The 14,835-nt window shown below is 59.1% G+C and overlaps 8 protein-coding genes across 8 annotated transcripts; 4 read left to right on the forward strand and 4 right to left on the reverse strand.

The window, feature by feature from the left end:
• Nucleotides 1-366: 366 nt before the first annotated feature.
• Nucleotides 367-1,202, forward strand: SCHCODRAFT_02702596 (uncharacterized protein; the record flags this gene model as incomplete). Its single annotated transcript, XM_003030715.2, has 3 exons — nt 367-511; nt 572-1,072; nt 1,123-1,202. 3 exons carry the CDS (start codon nt 367-369, stop codon nt 1,200-1,202), a joined length of 726 nt encoding a protein of 241 aa, XP_003030761.1.
• A 154-nt stretch (nt 1,203-1,356) lies between these two features.
• Nucleotides 1,357-2,534, reverse strand: SCHCODRAFT_02630412 (uncharacterized protein). The gene is made up of 5 exons (XM_050345598.1): nt 2,384-2,534; nt 2,155-2,332; nt 1,839-2,102; nt 1,647-1,790; nt 1,357-1,508 (listed from the first exon to the last, which is right to left on the reverse strand). Coding segments are annotated over exons 1-5 (729 nt in total). The 5' UTR covers nt 2,386-2,534; the 3' UTR covers nt 1,357-1,367.
• Nucleotides 2,485-3,938, reverse strand: SCHCODRAFT_02332693 (uncharacterized protein). The gene is made up of 3 exons (XM_050342404.1): nt 3,794-3,938; nt 3,596-3,740; nt 2,485-3,543 (listed from the first exon to the last, which is right to left on the reverse strand). Exons 2-3 carry the CDS (start codon nt 3,645-3,647, stop codon nt 2,585-2,587), a joined length of 1,011 nt encoding a protein of 336 aa, XP_050199057.1. The 5' UTR covers nt 3,648-3,740; nt 3,794-3,938; the 3' UTR covers nt 2,485-2,584.
• A 630-nt stretch (nt 3,939-4,568) lies between these two features.
• SCHCODRAFT_02630420 (uncharacterized protein) lies at nt 4,569-6,811 on the reverse strand. The gene is made up of 6 exons (XM_003030286.2): nt 6,384-6,811; nt 6,162-6,336; nt 6,053-6,113; nt 5,870-6,000; nt 5,703-5,822; nt 4,569-5,651 (listed from the first exon to the last, which is right to left on the reverse strand). The coding sequence occupies exons 1-6, from the start codon at nt 6,558-6,560 to the stop codon at nt 4,855-4,857; spliced, it is 1,461 nt and encodes a 486-aa protein (XP_003030332.1). The 5' UTR covers nt 6,561-6,811; the 3' UTR covers nt 4,569-4,854.
• Nucleotides 6,812-7,016: 205 nt separating this feature from the next.
• On the forward strand, nt 7,017-10,702 carry SCHCODRAFT_02545875 (putative zinc metalloprotease). The gene is made up of 6 exons (XM_050343639.1): nt 7,017-7,438; nt 7,489-7,883; nt 7,933-8,354; nt 8,402-8,709; nt 8,763-9,369; nt 9,419-10,702. The coding sequence occupies exons 1-6, from the start codon at nt 7,259-7,261 to the stop codon at nt 10,285-10,287; spliced, it is 2,781 nt and encodes a 926-aa protein (XP_050199058.1). The 5' UTR covers nt 7,017-7,258; the 3' UTR covers nt 10,288-10,702.
• SCHCODRAFT_02689986 (uncharacterized protein) lies at nt 10,438-11,127 on the reverse strand (the record flags this gene model as incomplete). Its single annotated transcript, XM_003030285.2, has 3 exons — nt 10,922-11,127; nt 10,643-10,848; nt 10,438-10,614 (listed from the first exon to the last, which is right to left on the reverse strand). Exons 1-3 carry the CDS (start codon nt 11,025-11,027, stop codon nt 10,438-10,440), a joined length of 489 nt encoding a protein of 162 aa, XP_003030331.1. The 5' UTR covers nt 11,028-11,127.
• Nucleotides 11,128-11,232: 105 nt separating this feature from the next.
• SCHCODRAFT_02630428 (uncharacterized protein) lies at nt 11,233-12,595 on the forward strand. The gene is made up of 3 exons (XM_003030713.2): nt 11,233-11,652; nt 11,717-12,244; nt 12,297-12,595. The coding sequence occupies exons 1-2, from the start codon at nt 11,260-11,262 to the stop codon at nt 12,206-12,208; spliced, it is 885 nt and encodes a 294-aa protein (XP_003030759.1). The 5' UTR covers nt 11,233-11,259; the 3' UTR covers nt 12,209-12,244; nt 12,297-12,595.
• Nucleotides 12,596-13,486: 891 nt separating this feature from the next.
• SCHCODRAFT_02630435 (EF-hand) lies at nt 13,487-14,771 on the forward strand. The gene is made up of 9 exons (XM_050345599.1): nt 13,487-13,549; nt 13,607-13,725; nt 13,781-13,845; nt 13,899-13,925; nt 13,982-14,022; nt 14,076-14,111; nt 14,164-14,279; nt 14,329-14,375; nt 14,437-14,771. The coding sequence occupies exons 1-9, from the start codon at nt 13,532-13,534 to the stop codon at nt 14,619-14,621; spliced, it is 654 nt and encodes a 217-aa protein (XP_050199059.1). The 5' UTR covers nt 13,487-13,531; the 3' UTR covers nt 14,622-14,771.
• The last annotated feature ends 64 nt before the right edge of the window (nt 14,772-14,835 follow it).

Below are 14,835 nucleotides of genomic sequence, written 5' to 3' on the forward strand. Positions count from 1 at the left end.
ACTCTTGATCACTGCGCTCCCTTTGAGCCTCCCAACATGAGGCTCGGGAAGTACATGTCACCTGCCATCTCGTCTTTGACGATGTTATCAAGACCCGAGACCGCACGCACGATGTTTCTTTCACGAACGCACACACGACTTTCCTTTGACAAACGCGAGCTTTAGCTTCTAGAATGGACATGCGGCGGCATCGCTTTCACGAGCGCGGGTTAGGCATCTCTTTGAGGAAGCAGAGCTTCTGCGTCATGAGCGCCCATCCTCTGGGGTATATAAGCAGATAGGCTACTCCGCAATCCCCAGCAGACTCGGCGCTCTCACCAAAAGCGACTACCATCTTCGACTGTCGACTCTCCTGAGCTTTCCACTATGTCTCATTCCATCACCTTCGCGTTCAGCCTCGATTTCACTGCTTCCTCTGTCAGCGTCCCTTTCCTCGCCCAAGAGCGTCACCCTCGCACCGTCGAGGAAGGCGCCACGCACGGCGCAAACCGCCCCAACGTCCGCTACCCAGGTATGCTTTCTCCGTGTCTTGGCCCGTCCTGTATCGTACTGACCATTGGATCCCACGCAGAGCGCAACGTCTTGCGGAAGGAATGCGTCACATCTGACCCTCCCCTGTCGGTCTTGTCGCCGCCGCCCACGTCGGTCACGTCTAGTCCATTGACGCCCCGAGAGACGTCCACGGCGCCTGGCGCGCGCCCCTCGAGGGCCACTCTTCGTCGCCCCCAAAACGCTTTCATACTCTTCCGCACGCACTACCTCAAGGGACTGCGAGCACGAGAGGCCGCAGAACAGGCCCGGCGCGACCCCCAGCAGGTCCTCAGCAGCAGCTCACCTACCACGAGCGACATCGCCCCCACACTCATCAACGACGTCACCCACAACTCCGCCAGCGATCGCCGGCTTGCCCTCCATCAGGCGGCCAACGCCTGGCGTGCCATGTCCCCGGCGGAGAGGGAGGCGTTTTTCGAGGAGGCGAGGGCGGCAAAGGCTCGGTTCGTCAGGGAGCTTCCGGCTTTTGTATGGAATAAGACGAGGTCCGCCGAGGGAACTCGTCGGGGGCCAGTCGCAGGTATGTACTTCGTGTCGTGCATGCTCCAAGCTGCTTAGGTGCCTTTGCAGCCCGGCGCGAGCACCCGGCGGCATATGAGTTCTTCAAATGGGAGGAGTGTCAGGCAGGTTCGGAACGTGGAAACATATAGGCGTTCGGGAAATGGGGGTTAAGGCAGTAGCAAGGGATACTCACTTACTGTATCACGAATGAAAGAAAATAATCGCCTCAGTACTCACGGGCTAGACCGCTTCCACTTCCATCTTCGGCCAACTCTCAAGCGTACGCTTGAGCATATGACCTCGTCAGCAGCAAGTCACAAAACAGCTCTATCCGTGCCCTTCTCGAAGTACATGACACTGTAGTCTGATAGTCTATACTGAAGGGCGCTGCTCCTTGGGATAGTCTTGACGTTCATATGCTGCACGAAGCACGATGCGCCACGACGGAGGACGATCTGTATCGAATAGCTTGTCAATGAGATCGTTGACGGAGACGAAGTCATGTTGTATAAGGGAGAAAAGCGTAGTGCATAGGAGACGAAACCATGGTATATAAGATATGAACGGCAGATAGATTAGATTACAGCACGCACCTCCCCGCTGACCAGCCCACTCCGCCCACTCGCGAGCGGGCATACGTCCACGCGGAACTGACAGAGCTGCGTCAAGAAGGCGAGCAGCTCGTCGTGTTCGCCGTCTGCCGTCGTGTGAAAGCGGATGAGGAGGCCCGTGTGGTTCTGTCGCGGGAATTAGGACTACGCGCCGCTCCTGAGCAAGCGGCGTACCTTCAGACAAAGCGCACGCAGGGCCCTACAAAACAGTCGCACGTCCTTCTCCGGCAGACCTAACCATAGCATCTCCGGCAGCGCGTCGAGTATGATGAGGGACGGTGCCTCCTGTTGCGCTAAGCGGTCGACGATGGTGTCGTACAGCGCGCGAAGAGGAGGCGCGCCATCCTGATCTACGCTCTCGAGAACCCGATCGAGCTCGGCAGAAACATCATAGTACTCAAACGCCTTGTTCACTACCTGCTGCGCAGAATTCACACCCTATCAATCTTGTCAGTCCTTCGCACTCAAACCGAGTTTGAGCACCACGCACCGATTTCCCCGCAACAGCCTTCCACCGCGCCAGATCGTCCGCCGCTGACACAACGAGAACGCGGCGCCCGCCCTTCAACCTCTGAAAAGCGGTCGAGTAGAGGTAGAAGTCGGCCGGGGAGGCGAGCTCGTCGGTGAGGAGGATGCAGACCTCGTCGGGAAGTTCGAAGGGGGCGGTCCTAGGAGGGGTGAGCACGTCGATCGTTGGGGAGGGAGGTGTATGCGCTTGCATTGTCTATGGATCGGGGATGGGCCGGGGGATCGGGGTGGGCCTGGGGATCAGGGTGGGGCAAGATGCGGCGTCGTCCGAGATTGACCTCGAGGATAACTGGACGGCCCAGGGAGCCACCGCAAGAAGACGAATGATGAACCTGGTGAGGGCCAGAACAGAGATGCGGATCAGAGATCGTTGGTCCGTCCCGCACTGCCGGTCATGCTTTCGAATCTCCAGCATCACACCGCGATTGGGGTCGCCTCAACCGTCGAATATCGATATTCGACAGAAGGGCAGGCATAGATGGCATAGGGCATATGTACAGATAGAAGAGGAGTGCATATGTAGTATGTACAGAGAAAAGAGGAGCGCATAGAGGTATGTACATAGTAGAACGGGAAGGCATAGGATGAAGTAGTCCGTGCAAAGTCCCAAGTCTGTGATGATAAAATGAAAGGCATAGTAGGTAAGGAAGAGGGGCATAGAGGAGGGGACGGAGAGGGCATAGCTGAGAGAGCGTGATAAGACACGGTACAAGTACAATTGGTTGTTGGAGTCCAAGTCGATGTTGCTGAGGGCGAAGTCGAAGCTGAAGATGGAGTCCGAAAGCAATGCAAGACGACGCGCCCTTTACCATATCTTCGCATCGCACATGTACGTCCGGTTGCAATACGCATCCCGGCGCAGCTGCCACGCCACCCATCCCAGGAACGCAAACAGGCAGAGCCACAGGATGCGCTTGCACAGGCGAATGATCCCATGCAGGCCCTCCTCCTCCCACGAGTCCGGCGCGAACCCCTCCGCGTACCACTCCTCGTACGACTTGTGCCAGCTGTCGTACGCGCGGCCGACAGGGGCGAGGGCATACTCGATGGGTCTGTACAGCGTGTTCGTGAGGGCGTCGAGGAAGGTGAGGATGGCGATGACGGCGGAGGCGATGGGGTTGTAGACAGCGAGGACGGCGCGGCGACGGGCGCGGATGGCGAGGGCGTGGGGAGATGCCGGGCGCTCTGAGGGTAGGTGTAAGAGAGTAAACGGAGGGGGAGTAGTAAGGCAAAATATCGTACCGACGACGGTGATCGCCCCATCCTTGTCGAAGAGGGTCTGAACGGCGAAGCCGCTGAGCTTGTCCTCCCGAGCGCCCTCGAAGAAGATCCAACGACGGGGGTCGATGGCCTGCGCAGGCCAATGAGCGTCGCCCCCATGTATGTGCAGCAGATACACGCACCACACACGTCTCCAGCCCCCACCTCTGCGCGATCCTCGTCAGATCCAGGCATTGATCGTCGTCCAGCTCGAAGAGCGCCTCCATGTCCGGATCGAGCCCGAGCTTGTACCGCTGCGGGTCCAGATAAAAGTGCACGACGATGGTACTGGAAAGGTCTAGTCAGCAAGCACGGCCGGGAAGATGGGCACCACGACGCACCGCAAGTACGCCTCCGTCTTCAACAGCGGGAACGTCGCCATACCACGCGTATAGATCTGCAAGTCGCGCGTCTCCTCCGCCCACTCCTGCGGGGTCTTGTGCCACATGCTCAAAGAAGGGTTCGACATCTTGATCTTGAGGAAAGTGCTGGATGGCTATAGGCAGGGGAAGTAAGCGCAGCGGAGTACAACAACGCGACGAGAACCAGATACGTTAGCTCACAGACTACCAAGTTTCGCAGACGAGGGAAGCAAAGCAAGCGAGACTCACCTTCGCGAAGAGACAACTTGGGAGTGCGGAAAGAGACAACTCAGACCACGCAGATCATCCCCCAAACGCCGGGGACTCTTATCATTTTCGCATGCCCTTGTGGCCAAATACGGCCTAAATGGCGTCCTTTACGGCCTCAAAAGGCAACAAGACCTCCGCGGCGCATAGGCCCGCCGAAGCGAAACAAGGGCGCCGAAATGGATTCTTGATGAATTCCCTAGAGCGAGGCGGAGGCAGCGTGGCGGCAACCAAAATTGAGCGCGCAGCAACCAGCCTGAAGACATCAGATTCGTTTCCAAGTCCCTGAGCCTCGAGGGTGGACTTCGGAGCGGCATGTACGCAACCGGGGCGGAATGGACGAAGGCAGAAGGTGTTGTTTCCGTTTTGGGATGAATGAGCATGCAAGTCACGTGGAAGCTGCGTGACCGCGTTTGGTTCCGCGACGCGTCGACAACCAGTTTGAGGGAATAGCGGTTCGGGTAAGCACACATCACTGCAGACCACTGCAAAGCACCAAGAATCATTCATACATATCGTAAAGTCATTAAAAGGACAACATGAGTGGGCAACAAATAAGCGATACAACGAGAGCAAGAGTAGTATACGGATTCCATCAGAATCCATGCCAAGAAAGTGCTACAGGGAGCTTTCAACACAAGCACGAGAGATAGCAATAGTACACATGAGCGCTAGCTGTCCACAAACAAAACACAGAAAGAGCCGGGTCGCCAGCGACATCGGCGCCGCAGATCTTATGGCTTCTTAGGAGGGATGACGATGTCCCGCGCACATCAATGACGGCGAGGCTTGTGGCCTTGGGCAGCCCAGTCTTTCTTGGAGCCAGGGTCAGCCCAGGCGCTACCGTGAGCAGCACCATCGCCCCCGCCCGCGCCGCCCTTGACACCATTGCTCCGACCCTGGCCCCGGCCACGTCCAGGAGCCCGTCCACGGCCACCGCGGTTGTTCTGCGCCGGCTTCGCCAGGCCCTTCGGCTGCCTCCACAGGTCGTCTACAGCACTCGACCCCTCACCGCCGTTATCGCTCCCTTCGGTGTCCCCGCTCGAGCCGTAGTGCCGCACCGGCGACGTCGCGTTCGAGCTGAACGCCGAGCGATGCCCGCCGTCCTCCCCGCGCGGGCGGCGCCCCCGCTCCTTCCTCGCCGCCGCGCGCTCTGCCTCTTCCTGCTTTCGCTGCATCTCCCTCTTGTACTGCTTGGCGACCTCGCAGACGCCGGGGCTGCAGTGCGCGTGCTCTGGGCAGGAATTCTTCACGACGCGCTTAATCTGCGTCTCGCCCACGGCCTGCCAGCCGCTCGCATCCTGGTCCGGGGACGCGGCGTCGTCGGGCATTGAAGAGGACCCGTGGAAGGTGTAGCCCGGCTCCTGGTCGTCGTCGTCGTCGTCGCCTTGTAGCAAAGCCTGCGTGGCATGGGCCGCGCTGTCGCTGACAGTGATGCCGTGCATCCGGTCAACGAGGTCGTCGGGATCCGTGGCGATGATGTTAGACGCCTTGGGACCCGCCCCAACGCTCCAGAGCTGGTTACGGATCTGCTCTGCCTTGGGCCTGTTCTCCACAATCGGCTTGTCCCCTGCGCGAACACGTCAATGCGGGGGAAGAGCGGTACACGTGTGTCACGCACAAGTTGAAGATGCGCCTACGGGCAGCGACTTCTGCGACGCGGCGCCCTTCTTCTTCTTGCGGCGGGCGTTCTTGCTCGTAGGTGCATTGCTCTGCTCGATGTATTGGATGGAGCCCGGGACTAAGGCAACAATGAGCGCGCGCAGGGGTGAGGAGCTGACGAAGTACCAATGCGCGGTGCAGGCTGGACAGGACGCGGCTTCTCGGCGACAGGCAGCGGTCGGCAAATGGGCTTGTTCGTCTTATCCTCCGGCGGCAATCCGCAATAGTACGGGGTCGGGTAGGGTTGGGTGCAGATCCTGGAATGTGCAGGTCAGGCAGAACGTGGTGAAAGCTGGGTGCGAGACGCACTCATCGGGCCTGAAGCATCGTTCGTCGAACCACCTCGAGAGCACGCTGATCTGCTTCCAGCCTGCGAGCGATGTGAGCGTGGCGTCACAATGAACAATGGACCACGCACCGTCCTTCTGCGCCTCGCGCGTCGTGGAGTATATGGAATAGTAGATTCTCGAAGTCCGCTCCTTCTCATCCTCCGTCGGCTCGCGCAGCATCTCCGACCAGCGGTGCTCCCCCAGCAGGAGCTTTCCGATATCCCGGCACTCGTTCAGGATCTCAATGAGGGTCATGCCGCGGGCCTGCGTTATGGTGAGCATGAACTTCGAGCGCGCTGGTCGCCACGCACCTTGGGCTTGTAGTGGATCGCGACGAGGTAGTCCGACGGGATGATGGACGCGATCCAGCGCGCGAGGCGGATCTGGTCGTCCTCGAGCTCCATGTCCGCATTCGCGGGGTAGGTCTGGTAGATGGCGAGGAACTTGGAGTCAGGCTCCGTATCGGGCGTCTTCTCGCGCTTCGGCATGGCTGTACGAAGGTCGGGGTGCGGGTGAGGGGAATAAGTGCCGAGATGTTAAAAGCTGTCAGAGGAAGGAGTGCGTTAGAGCAGATAGCTGAATGACAGGGCTTCAGAGAATCCGGTACTGAGTTAAGGATGTGGAAGAAGTAGATGTGTCAGTGGGAAGTATGTGGTTCTGGTCAAAGGTCGTGAGTATTTATCGAAGTTAGGCGCTGGTCCAGCCATCAATCGGTAATTGCCGAGAAGGACAGTGTTCATTGTCTAGCTTTGAGGAAAGGGGAACCATGCGTCCAGCTCATTCAGGGCGCACCTTCGTCTTTCAGACGCCACCGTTGAGAGCCAACGGGAAGGTCTAAAGATGAATGAAGGGTTCCGTCGAAGAGACGGCAAATGCCGAATGTGAACCGTGACTTCGACGCCCGGATCGCTATTGAATACAGAGACCTTCCTTCTTGCCGTCGTACCTTCGGCATGAAGGTGAAGATCCTTCTCATTCCTGAAGGGCGGCGCGAGCTTGCAGCACGATCAACTCAGGTTTTGCCGAATACGGTCATCACGCAGTTCATGCCTCAACAACGTCATTTCATCATCGACGGTCATTGGCTCGCTTGCTCGTTGCCGACACCGACGACTGCCTGAGGCTCGTGCAGTCTGTCCTCATCTGAAGGCATCGCAGACCCATCCTGCATCTTTGACTCCCAAGGATGGGCATTGTGGACTATCTCGTCGCGGCCGTTAGCTTCAGGACGTTGCCAACGACGTTCGTCGCGGTCCTCGTGTACCTAGCGATATTCATCAGCGTGCTCATCACCGATGAGCTGCCAGCAACACCGAAGGACCAGAGGGGGCTAAATCTGACGCAGGCGTACAGCGATCTCCGCCAGGTGCGTCATCCGCGACGCGCAACTGCTAGGAGCTGACGGGCAACGCACAGATCGCGGCGCGCCCTCACCCCTATAACTCGCATGCAAACGATGTCGTGCACGACTTCATCCTCACTCGCCTTCAGGATGCCACGGCAGGCTACGATTACGCGCACGTCTTCGACGACAAGGTCTCGAACGGCTCATGGAGCTCGCGCAACAACTCGGTGTACTTTGAGGGCACCAACATCCTCGTCAAGGTCGACGGACACGATGCGGACAAATCTGGGGCACTTTTCTCCGCGCACTATGACTCCGTATCCACTGCACCAGGTGCGACGGACGATGGAATGGGTGTCGCGACATTACTGCAACTCGTCGAGTACTACGTGAAGCATCGGCCCCAACGCACCGCTGTCTTCAACATCAACAATGGTGAGGAGGACTGGCTTAACGGCGCTCACGCGTGCGTACACCACAGTTCCATGTGCTCCTTTGACTTATGACCTCCTCAGCTTCCTCGAGCACCCATGGTCCAACCTTACCGACACCTTCCTGAACCTCGAGGGCGCCTCGTCTGGCGGCCGCCCACTCCTCTTCCGCGCCACCGCCACGGCCCCCGTCCGCGCCTTCCGCGAGAAATACGTGACGCATCCGCACGGAAATGTTCTCTCTTCGGACGCCTTCGCGCGGGGTGTGGTGCGCTCGGGGACGGACTACTCGGTGTATGTCGATGGCCGCGGGATGGACGGCGCGGACCTGGCGTTCTACAAGGGCAGGAGCCGCTACCACACCAGGTACGACGCGGTACAGTACACGGATGGTGGCGTGCGGTCGTTGTGGGCCATGATGGAGGCCGCGCAGGGCGTGAGCGGCGCGTTGTTGAGCTCGGAAGCTGTCCATGGAGACAAGGGTGGCGCGCCAGTATACTTTGACTGTGAGTTGCACGCGCAGTCCTATGGACGACGCTTATAACGCGCGTAGTATTTGGCCAAGCCCTCATCGTCTTCCCCCTGAGCGCGATGATCACTTTTAACATCGTCTTTCTCGTCGTTGGGCCCATTATGCTTGCACTGCTCGTGACCTTCGACATCGTAGCGCGCCACCGAAGGCAGGAGATGATCGGAGGTGGATATGAGGAGCAAGGCTTCTTCGCACGTGCGTGGACGTCCTTCAAGTCTTTCCGCTGGGTTGGCGGGTTCTGGAAACACGCCAAGTTCTGGGTCGCGTTGGCGGTCACTGTCGGCTTGCAAGTTCTCCTGTGTGTGGGGTACTTGTACATCAACCCTCTGGTATGTCCAACAGCTCAATGAGACTTCCTCGCATCCTCTAACTGTTCTGTCAGATCGCATACTCCTCATCGCACATTGTCCTTTTGTCCTTCCTCTCGCTTGCCTACCTCTCGACCTACCTCGTGCACAACATCCCCTCGCCGACCGACACTTACGGCTCCCACCTCCCCGAGCAGCAGAAGCAGGCCGCGCTCTTCCAGCTCTACTTCTTCACCTGGATCCTCCTGCTCGCCGCCACTGTCGTCGGCGCAAAGCTCAGCGTCGGCTCCTTCTACATTCTGTCCCTCTGGAATGCCGTCTTGTTCGCCGCCTGCGCCATCGGAAGCATTGCCGGCCTCCTTTCCAGTCACACCGTCGAGGGTGACGCGAGCTACGGCTCGCGCCGGCGCATCCGCGGCGTGCGGTACGACCGCGAGGGCGAGGAGGAGGGCGTCGAGTCGGAGACGGCGCCGACGGAGGTGACGCCGCTGATCGCGCAGCCAATCACGGTTGTGGCGCCCGGGGGGAAGGAGGGCGAGGAGGTGTCGGGCGCCATCGGGTGGTGGTTCGTGCAGTTCGTGCTGAGCGTGCCTGCGGTGGTGATCCTGGTGAGCCAGCTGGCGCTGCTGATGCTCGCGGCGACGGAGCAGACGCTGGCGGATGGGAGTCCGGCTGTGACGGGTGAGTGGGTGCGTGCGCTGCGGAGTGCATGTCACTAACGTGACGATAGTGTACGGGGGCGCGTCGTTGATGTCCGTGCTGGCGATCCTCCCGCTAGCGCCTTTCGCGTGCAAGCTGCACCGGCGGGTCGCGTATGTAGCGCTCGTGGTACTCATCGCGAGTACCGCGTACGCGTGGCTGGTGTTCCCCTTCTCGGAGCGCGCGCCCTTGAAGGTCTTCTTCCAGCAGCAGGTCGACCTCGACGCGAACATCACCGAGACCCGCATCACGGGCCACCCAGCCTACCTCCGCCAGGCCATCGCCGCTCTTCCCTCCGCAGGCGGCGCCCCACTCAACTGCACGGCGGACGACGCGAAAGCGGGTCTGCAGACCTGCGGGTGGACGCCGCCCCCGGCACTCGAGCCCAGCGTGATCGCACTGGACTTCAACGTGTCGCGAAGCGAGGGGCAGAACCAGGCGCGCTTCGAGATCGCGGAGACGGATACGCGGGCGTGCAGGGTGTATTTCGACCAGGCGGTGACGCGGTTCCAGGTGCATGGCGGGACGGAGGGGGTGCAGAAGGGCTTTGAGATCCCCGAGGAAGGCGTGCGCGAGCTGAGGCTATGGAGTCGGACGTGGGACCGGACGTGGGTGGTCGATGTGGAGTGGGAGGGTGAGAAGGAGGGCGGGGATGGTGGGAAAGATGGAAGCCAGGTAGCGCTTTCCGGTTCGCCGACGATGACGGTGAGCAGGGAGGGAAGCGCCCTCACCGGTCGCGTCGCCTGTGAGTGGTCAGAGTACGCAAGCGGGAGTCTCGGGGTAGAGACGCGGACGCGGATCCCAGCGTACGAGGAAGTGCTAACATTTCTACCCTCATGGGCCGTCGCCTCGAAGTTTGCGGACGGTCTGGTGGAGGGGTACAAGGCATTCGCGGTGTGAGGCGGGACTCGAGCGCTGACGATCTAGTTGATGTGTACGATACCAGGGTACGGAATTGGATGACTTTCATGTATACACGGACGACGACTATGCACTCATTGTACTACTTCCATGCGATTCATTGTACCAATTTCTCGAAATTTCACCGTATCAGACGGGTGTGAAGTCTGGGTGTTGCGCGACGAGGTTGCGGAGAGGGAGGAAGAACGCGCGACTGTCAGCAGGGTTCTCCGACTGAGAGATCCAGTCTCTTAGTTGGTCCCAGGCTACCCATTCCCACCCTTCGCACTTTTCCGGCTCGAGGACCTGTGGGCAGTGTTCGTTATGCTTTTCACGACGAGATGAACCAACGAACTTGGGGCTCTGTCCGTTCGCCCGCGACTTGTCCACGCACAAAGACGGTGACATAATGTTTGTTCTCTGAAGCCATGATGTCGTTGGTTGCCGTCAGGAAGGTGATGTCGGCGATCTCGAGACCCGTCTCCTCAAGGACTTCGCGGGTGCCGCAGGCCTCGAAGGATTCCCCGTACTCGAGATGGCCTCCAGGAAGCGCGTATGTGCCTATGTTGAATCATTATGGGTAAAGGAATTACTATCGGTGATGGTGCAAGGATTGCGTTGAGGGAGAGCGTACCGGCCCCATGGCTACCCTTGCGCTTTCCGATAATAAATTGGCCAGACTGATTGGTGACGAAGACGCCGACGCCGACGCGCACTTGAGGCTTGTCCTGAACACTCATATCGCCGAGTCTCAGTAATTACGAAGAGCTAGTCTGATATCAGGCGAGCGCTACGAACTAGGCAGCTCGGACGTGCGGACCAAGTCCGCGATGGGGTGACTCACAGGGTCATATCGACGCCACCCGCTTGGACAGCGGAAGCAGATTTGTAACCGGCAATTGCCGGACTCTCGACCACAAGAAGAACAATGGCAGGTTACGTCCTCACCTTCGACCACAACCACCATCCCCCATGCCCCCTCAGTCACACAAGCGCCGGCGTGGTCACCCTCGCATTCACAAGCACAAGACGCGAGGTCCGAATGATCCGCCCTCGAGCGCGAGCTTGCAGCGACGGTGGGGAGAGGCGGCGCGCCGCGCGCAGGCTGCCGCAGAGGGGACGCTTTCCCCCGACGAGGCGCCAGTGATGGTCTCCTCCATCTATAGCTTTATGCCCGCGCATCTCAACATCCCCGCGGGTACACCGTACACGGGCATGGGATCGGCAGAGGCCCACCCGGGGACCTTCCACGGAAACCTATTCTCGGAGGACGTTGTGAACCTCATGCTCGAGCAGGACTACGGGAGCGTGGAGGCGGGTATGGCGGCGATGAAGCAAATGTATGCGAACGTGGATTATATCGGGGTGCGTGTTGCGGTTGCTCCTCTCGGCGACACAAATCTGACCTACTCCCCTCCCCCCGCCGCAGAACGAACCCCCTCCTGGCGATACGACCGTCCAGCGCGTTGACATACCCGGCATCCCCTTCTACATGCGCCTCTGGACCGGCATGATGGACAACTCGCGTACCGTCTGCTTCCACATCATGGACGCCGCTACCGACGCGCCCACCCGCAGGCCGCCGGAGCTCACCATCTGGATCGACGAGGCCGAAGATGCGCACTGGCACTCGTCGGGTGAACGGTGCGAGATGCAGCCGGTGGAGTACTATATGCTCGGTCCGGACGCAGAGGTCGAGGTGGAGAACTTCCAGGCGCACGATGGGGACTTGATCGAATTCTTCGTCAGTGGGGAACTCGTGAAGACAGTGCGGCTGCCGTCGCGGGCGTATACGGGCCCGTCACCGCCGGTCATGGCGGGCTTGCCTACTCAACTGTCAGGTAACTCGTCAACGCCAGCGGCCACTACCGTCGAAGCCCGGGAAGCGCGTCCTCTGGAGGTGGTCTTCACCAAGGAATGAGCTACATATATTCATCATATGCATATCACTCAGATTGTAAGTGCGTTGATTCGTCTGCCTCTCCAGCCAGTGATGCTGACCGACTCAGGGACAAGCGTCAACTCACTCTAGCGCTGACTCGTCAAGTCTTGCCAGCGTGTTCTTCTTGCACCCTCCCTCTTCACGAGCTGCTTCTCCCCCCTTCTAACGAGGGGGAAAATGCTTTCTAGGCATTGTATCAAGCGACTTGTACGCTCTGTAATGGATCCTGGACTTTGGAAGCCCGTCTGCTGTACTTCAAGTTACCGTTTGTTGTCTGTTTCCTCTTGTCCTGTACCGTCTGTCGTCGTTCATCGCATCCGCTTCTGTGGTCAACAATATATCCCCATCATGTTGTTTGAAGGTCGAGCGCGTGGAGAGTCTGGGAGAGAAGGACTTACGCGTCGATCAGGTAGGCTCAGATGACAGGCCGGAAGAACTGAACGGCAAGTTAGACGCCGCGGGTACTGGGTGATGAATGGTAAGTATTTGCCATTGCATGGGTTGTACGCAGCTGATACCTTTCCGCAAGCTTGAGGATAGTCAATCGTGCCCTAGCTAACGACTTTGCATGTCACTCAAGCTGAACTATACCAGCGCTGGACGTAGGGCAAGTACGCGAATACGTGATGCCACGGTCGATATAGTGCACGCGTCCCGAAAGAACTGACACCAGCTCGCCACCCGACTTGCCACCTGCGCTCTGATGCCATGCATTGTAGAATGTTGAAGCTCCTCGGACGCAATGGCTTGCGAGTGACCATCGCGTGCAGCGTACTAGCCTCGAGCTGGTGATTGCGCGGTCGGATGCGCCACTGCATCGATGTCATGTCGAGGCTTCGGTCGGAGCCAGGCAAGTACCTTTCATACCTCGAGCGTCTAGTGACTGATATCCAAGTACAGAACCAGGGCCAGGTGAACGACACCGGAACAGTGTTATAGGCCCAAATGAAGCAAGTCGTCATTGCTCTCCTCCCGAAGCCTGCCAGTGACGGGTCATACTAGCCTCCGGGTACGTCTATGAGTGCGCAGAAGAGCTCTATCGCTCCGATTAAGACGATACTTGGATCGATACATGCGCAAACCACGCAGGACAGCTTCCAGTCGACATCGACGCAGGCAAAGTTCCACGATTCCCTGCCTCGCGAAGTCGCGCCGAATCCCGCCGTGGAGATGTCGTTCTGCGGGGCGCCCATGACGCATGTACTAGTTCCTAGAAATCCTCGCATATATAAGGCGACTGCAACTGGCAGGCACCTCATCCCCTCGCCTCCTCCGCTGCCCCATAACTGAACTGCAATCGTGATGGCTGCCGTCTACAATGTTGGTGTCGGTGGCTTCTCGCTCGTCCAATTCGGGGCTCATTCTTTCTGCTTTCAGCCCTACCCTATGCCGGGCGCTGGCCCTCCTATCTCGCGTTATGGCCCGCCGCCTCGCTCGTACTCGCCGCCTCGCTTGAGCTCTTGGCCGCCTCCTGCTCCTGCAGGGGCTGATCCTCAGTGCGTACCAGTTGAATCGAGCCGGCGAGCCCGGTTGCTCATCGTCTGTCTGCAGGATGTGGACGTGGTTCCACGAGGTTGACACTAACAGGTCGGGGCATATCACTGCGCTCGAGCTGCGTGAGTGCAACGTACCACCGCGAGCCCACGAACTCAGACTGATGCAATTGCAGAGCGCGCCCTCAACAAAGGCGCCTGGAGTGGGTTGCGCATTGAATGTGGCTGACTCTTGCAATGCTAACGTCTCACCCTCCAGCGTTCGACCTCGAGACCGTGAAGGTGTTGATGACCATCTTCGTACGGCTTCTCATCCCACCGCTCGTGCTTCGTGCTCACTCTGACCATCGCAGGACACCGACAACAACGGCACGATGAACTTCGATGAGGTCCATCCCGCCGTCGATCGTGCCGGATGTGCATGCTGACCCCCCTTCCCAGTTCGCCGCCCTCTGGAAGGACATCGATGGCTGGTACAAGGCCTTCTGCGACTTTGACCGCGACCGCTCGGGCACTATCGACAGCGCCGAGCTCAACCAGGCGCTCTGCCATTTCGGGTGCGCCACCTCCCTCACCGCCCCTCCTGCTCCTCTGACCGCGCCCCAGCGTCCGCTTCTCCCTCCGCATGCTCAACCACCTCGAGCGCAAGTACCGTGCGTTGTCGTCCTCCCTTGTTCTTCTCCGCCGGATTGCTGACCCGCCTTCCGCCTCTAGTCCCCGAGAGCGCCTCCATGGTCCCCGGCGGGCCTCCCCCGGGCATCACCTTCGACCGCTTCGCGCGCATGTGCGTGCTGATCAAGCACCTCAAGGGCGCCTTCGCGCAGCTCGACACCGACCACGACGACTGGATCCAGGTCAACAGCGACCAGTTCATGGAGACCGTGCTCATGTTGCTGTAAGGCGCGATCCCTATTTCCGCTATAATGTCCAATGCATGTCGAGTCGCTTCCACCATTTCGAAGTCTTCTGTCTCCTCCCTTTGCCTGTACTTGTATGAAGTTTCAACCCCGTGTATGTGTACATGATTGTGAATATACTTGTCATCCATATGCGCCAGAACACCATAATGCTAGATAGACTACAAGCGAGTCAGGCAAGAATCGCTTTTTCGTG

This window comes from Schizophyllum commune (genome assembly GCF_000143185.2).
Source record: "Schizophyllum commune H4-8 unplaced genomic scaffold SCHCOscaffold_8, whole genome shotgun sequence".
NCBI classification, from domain to species: Eukaryota; Fungi; Basidiomycota; class Agaricomycetes; order Agaricales; family Schizophyllaceae; genus Schizophyllum; species Schizophyllum commune.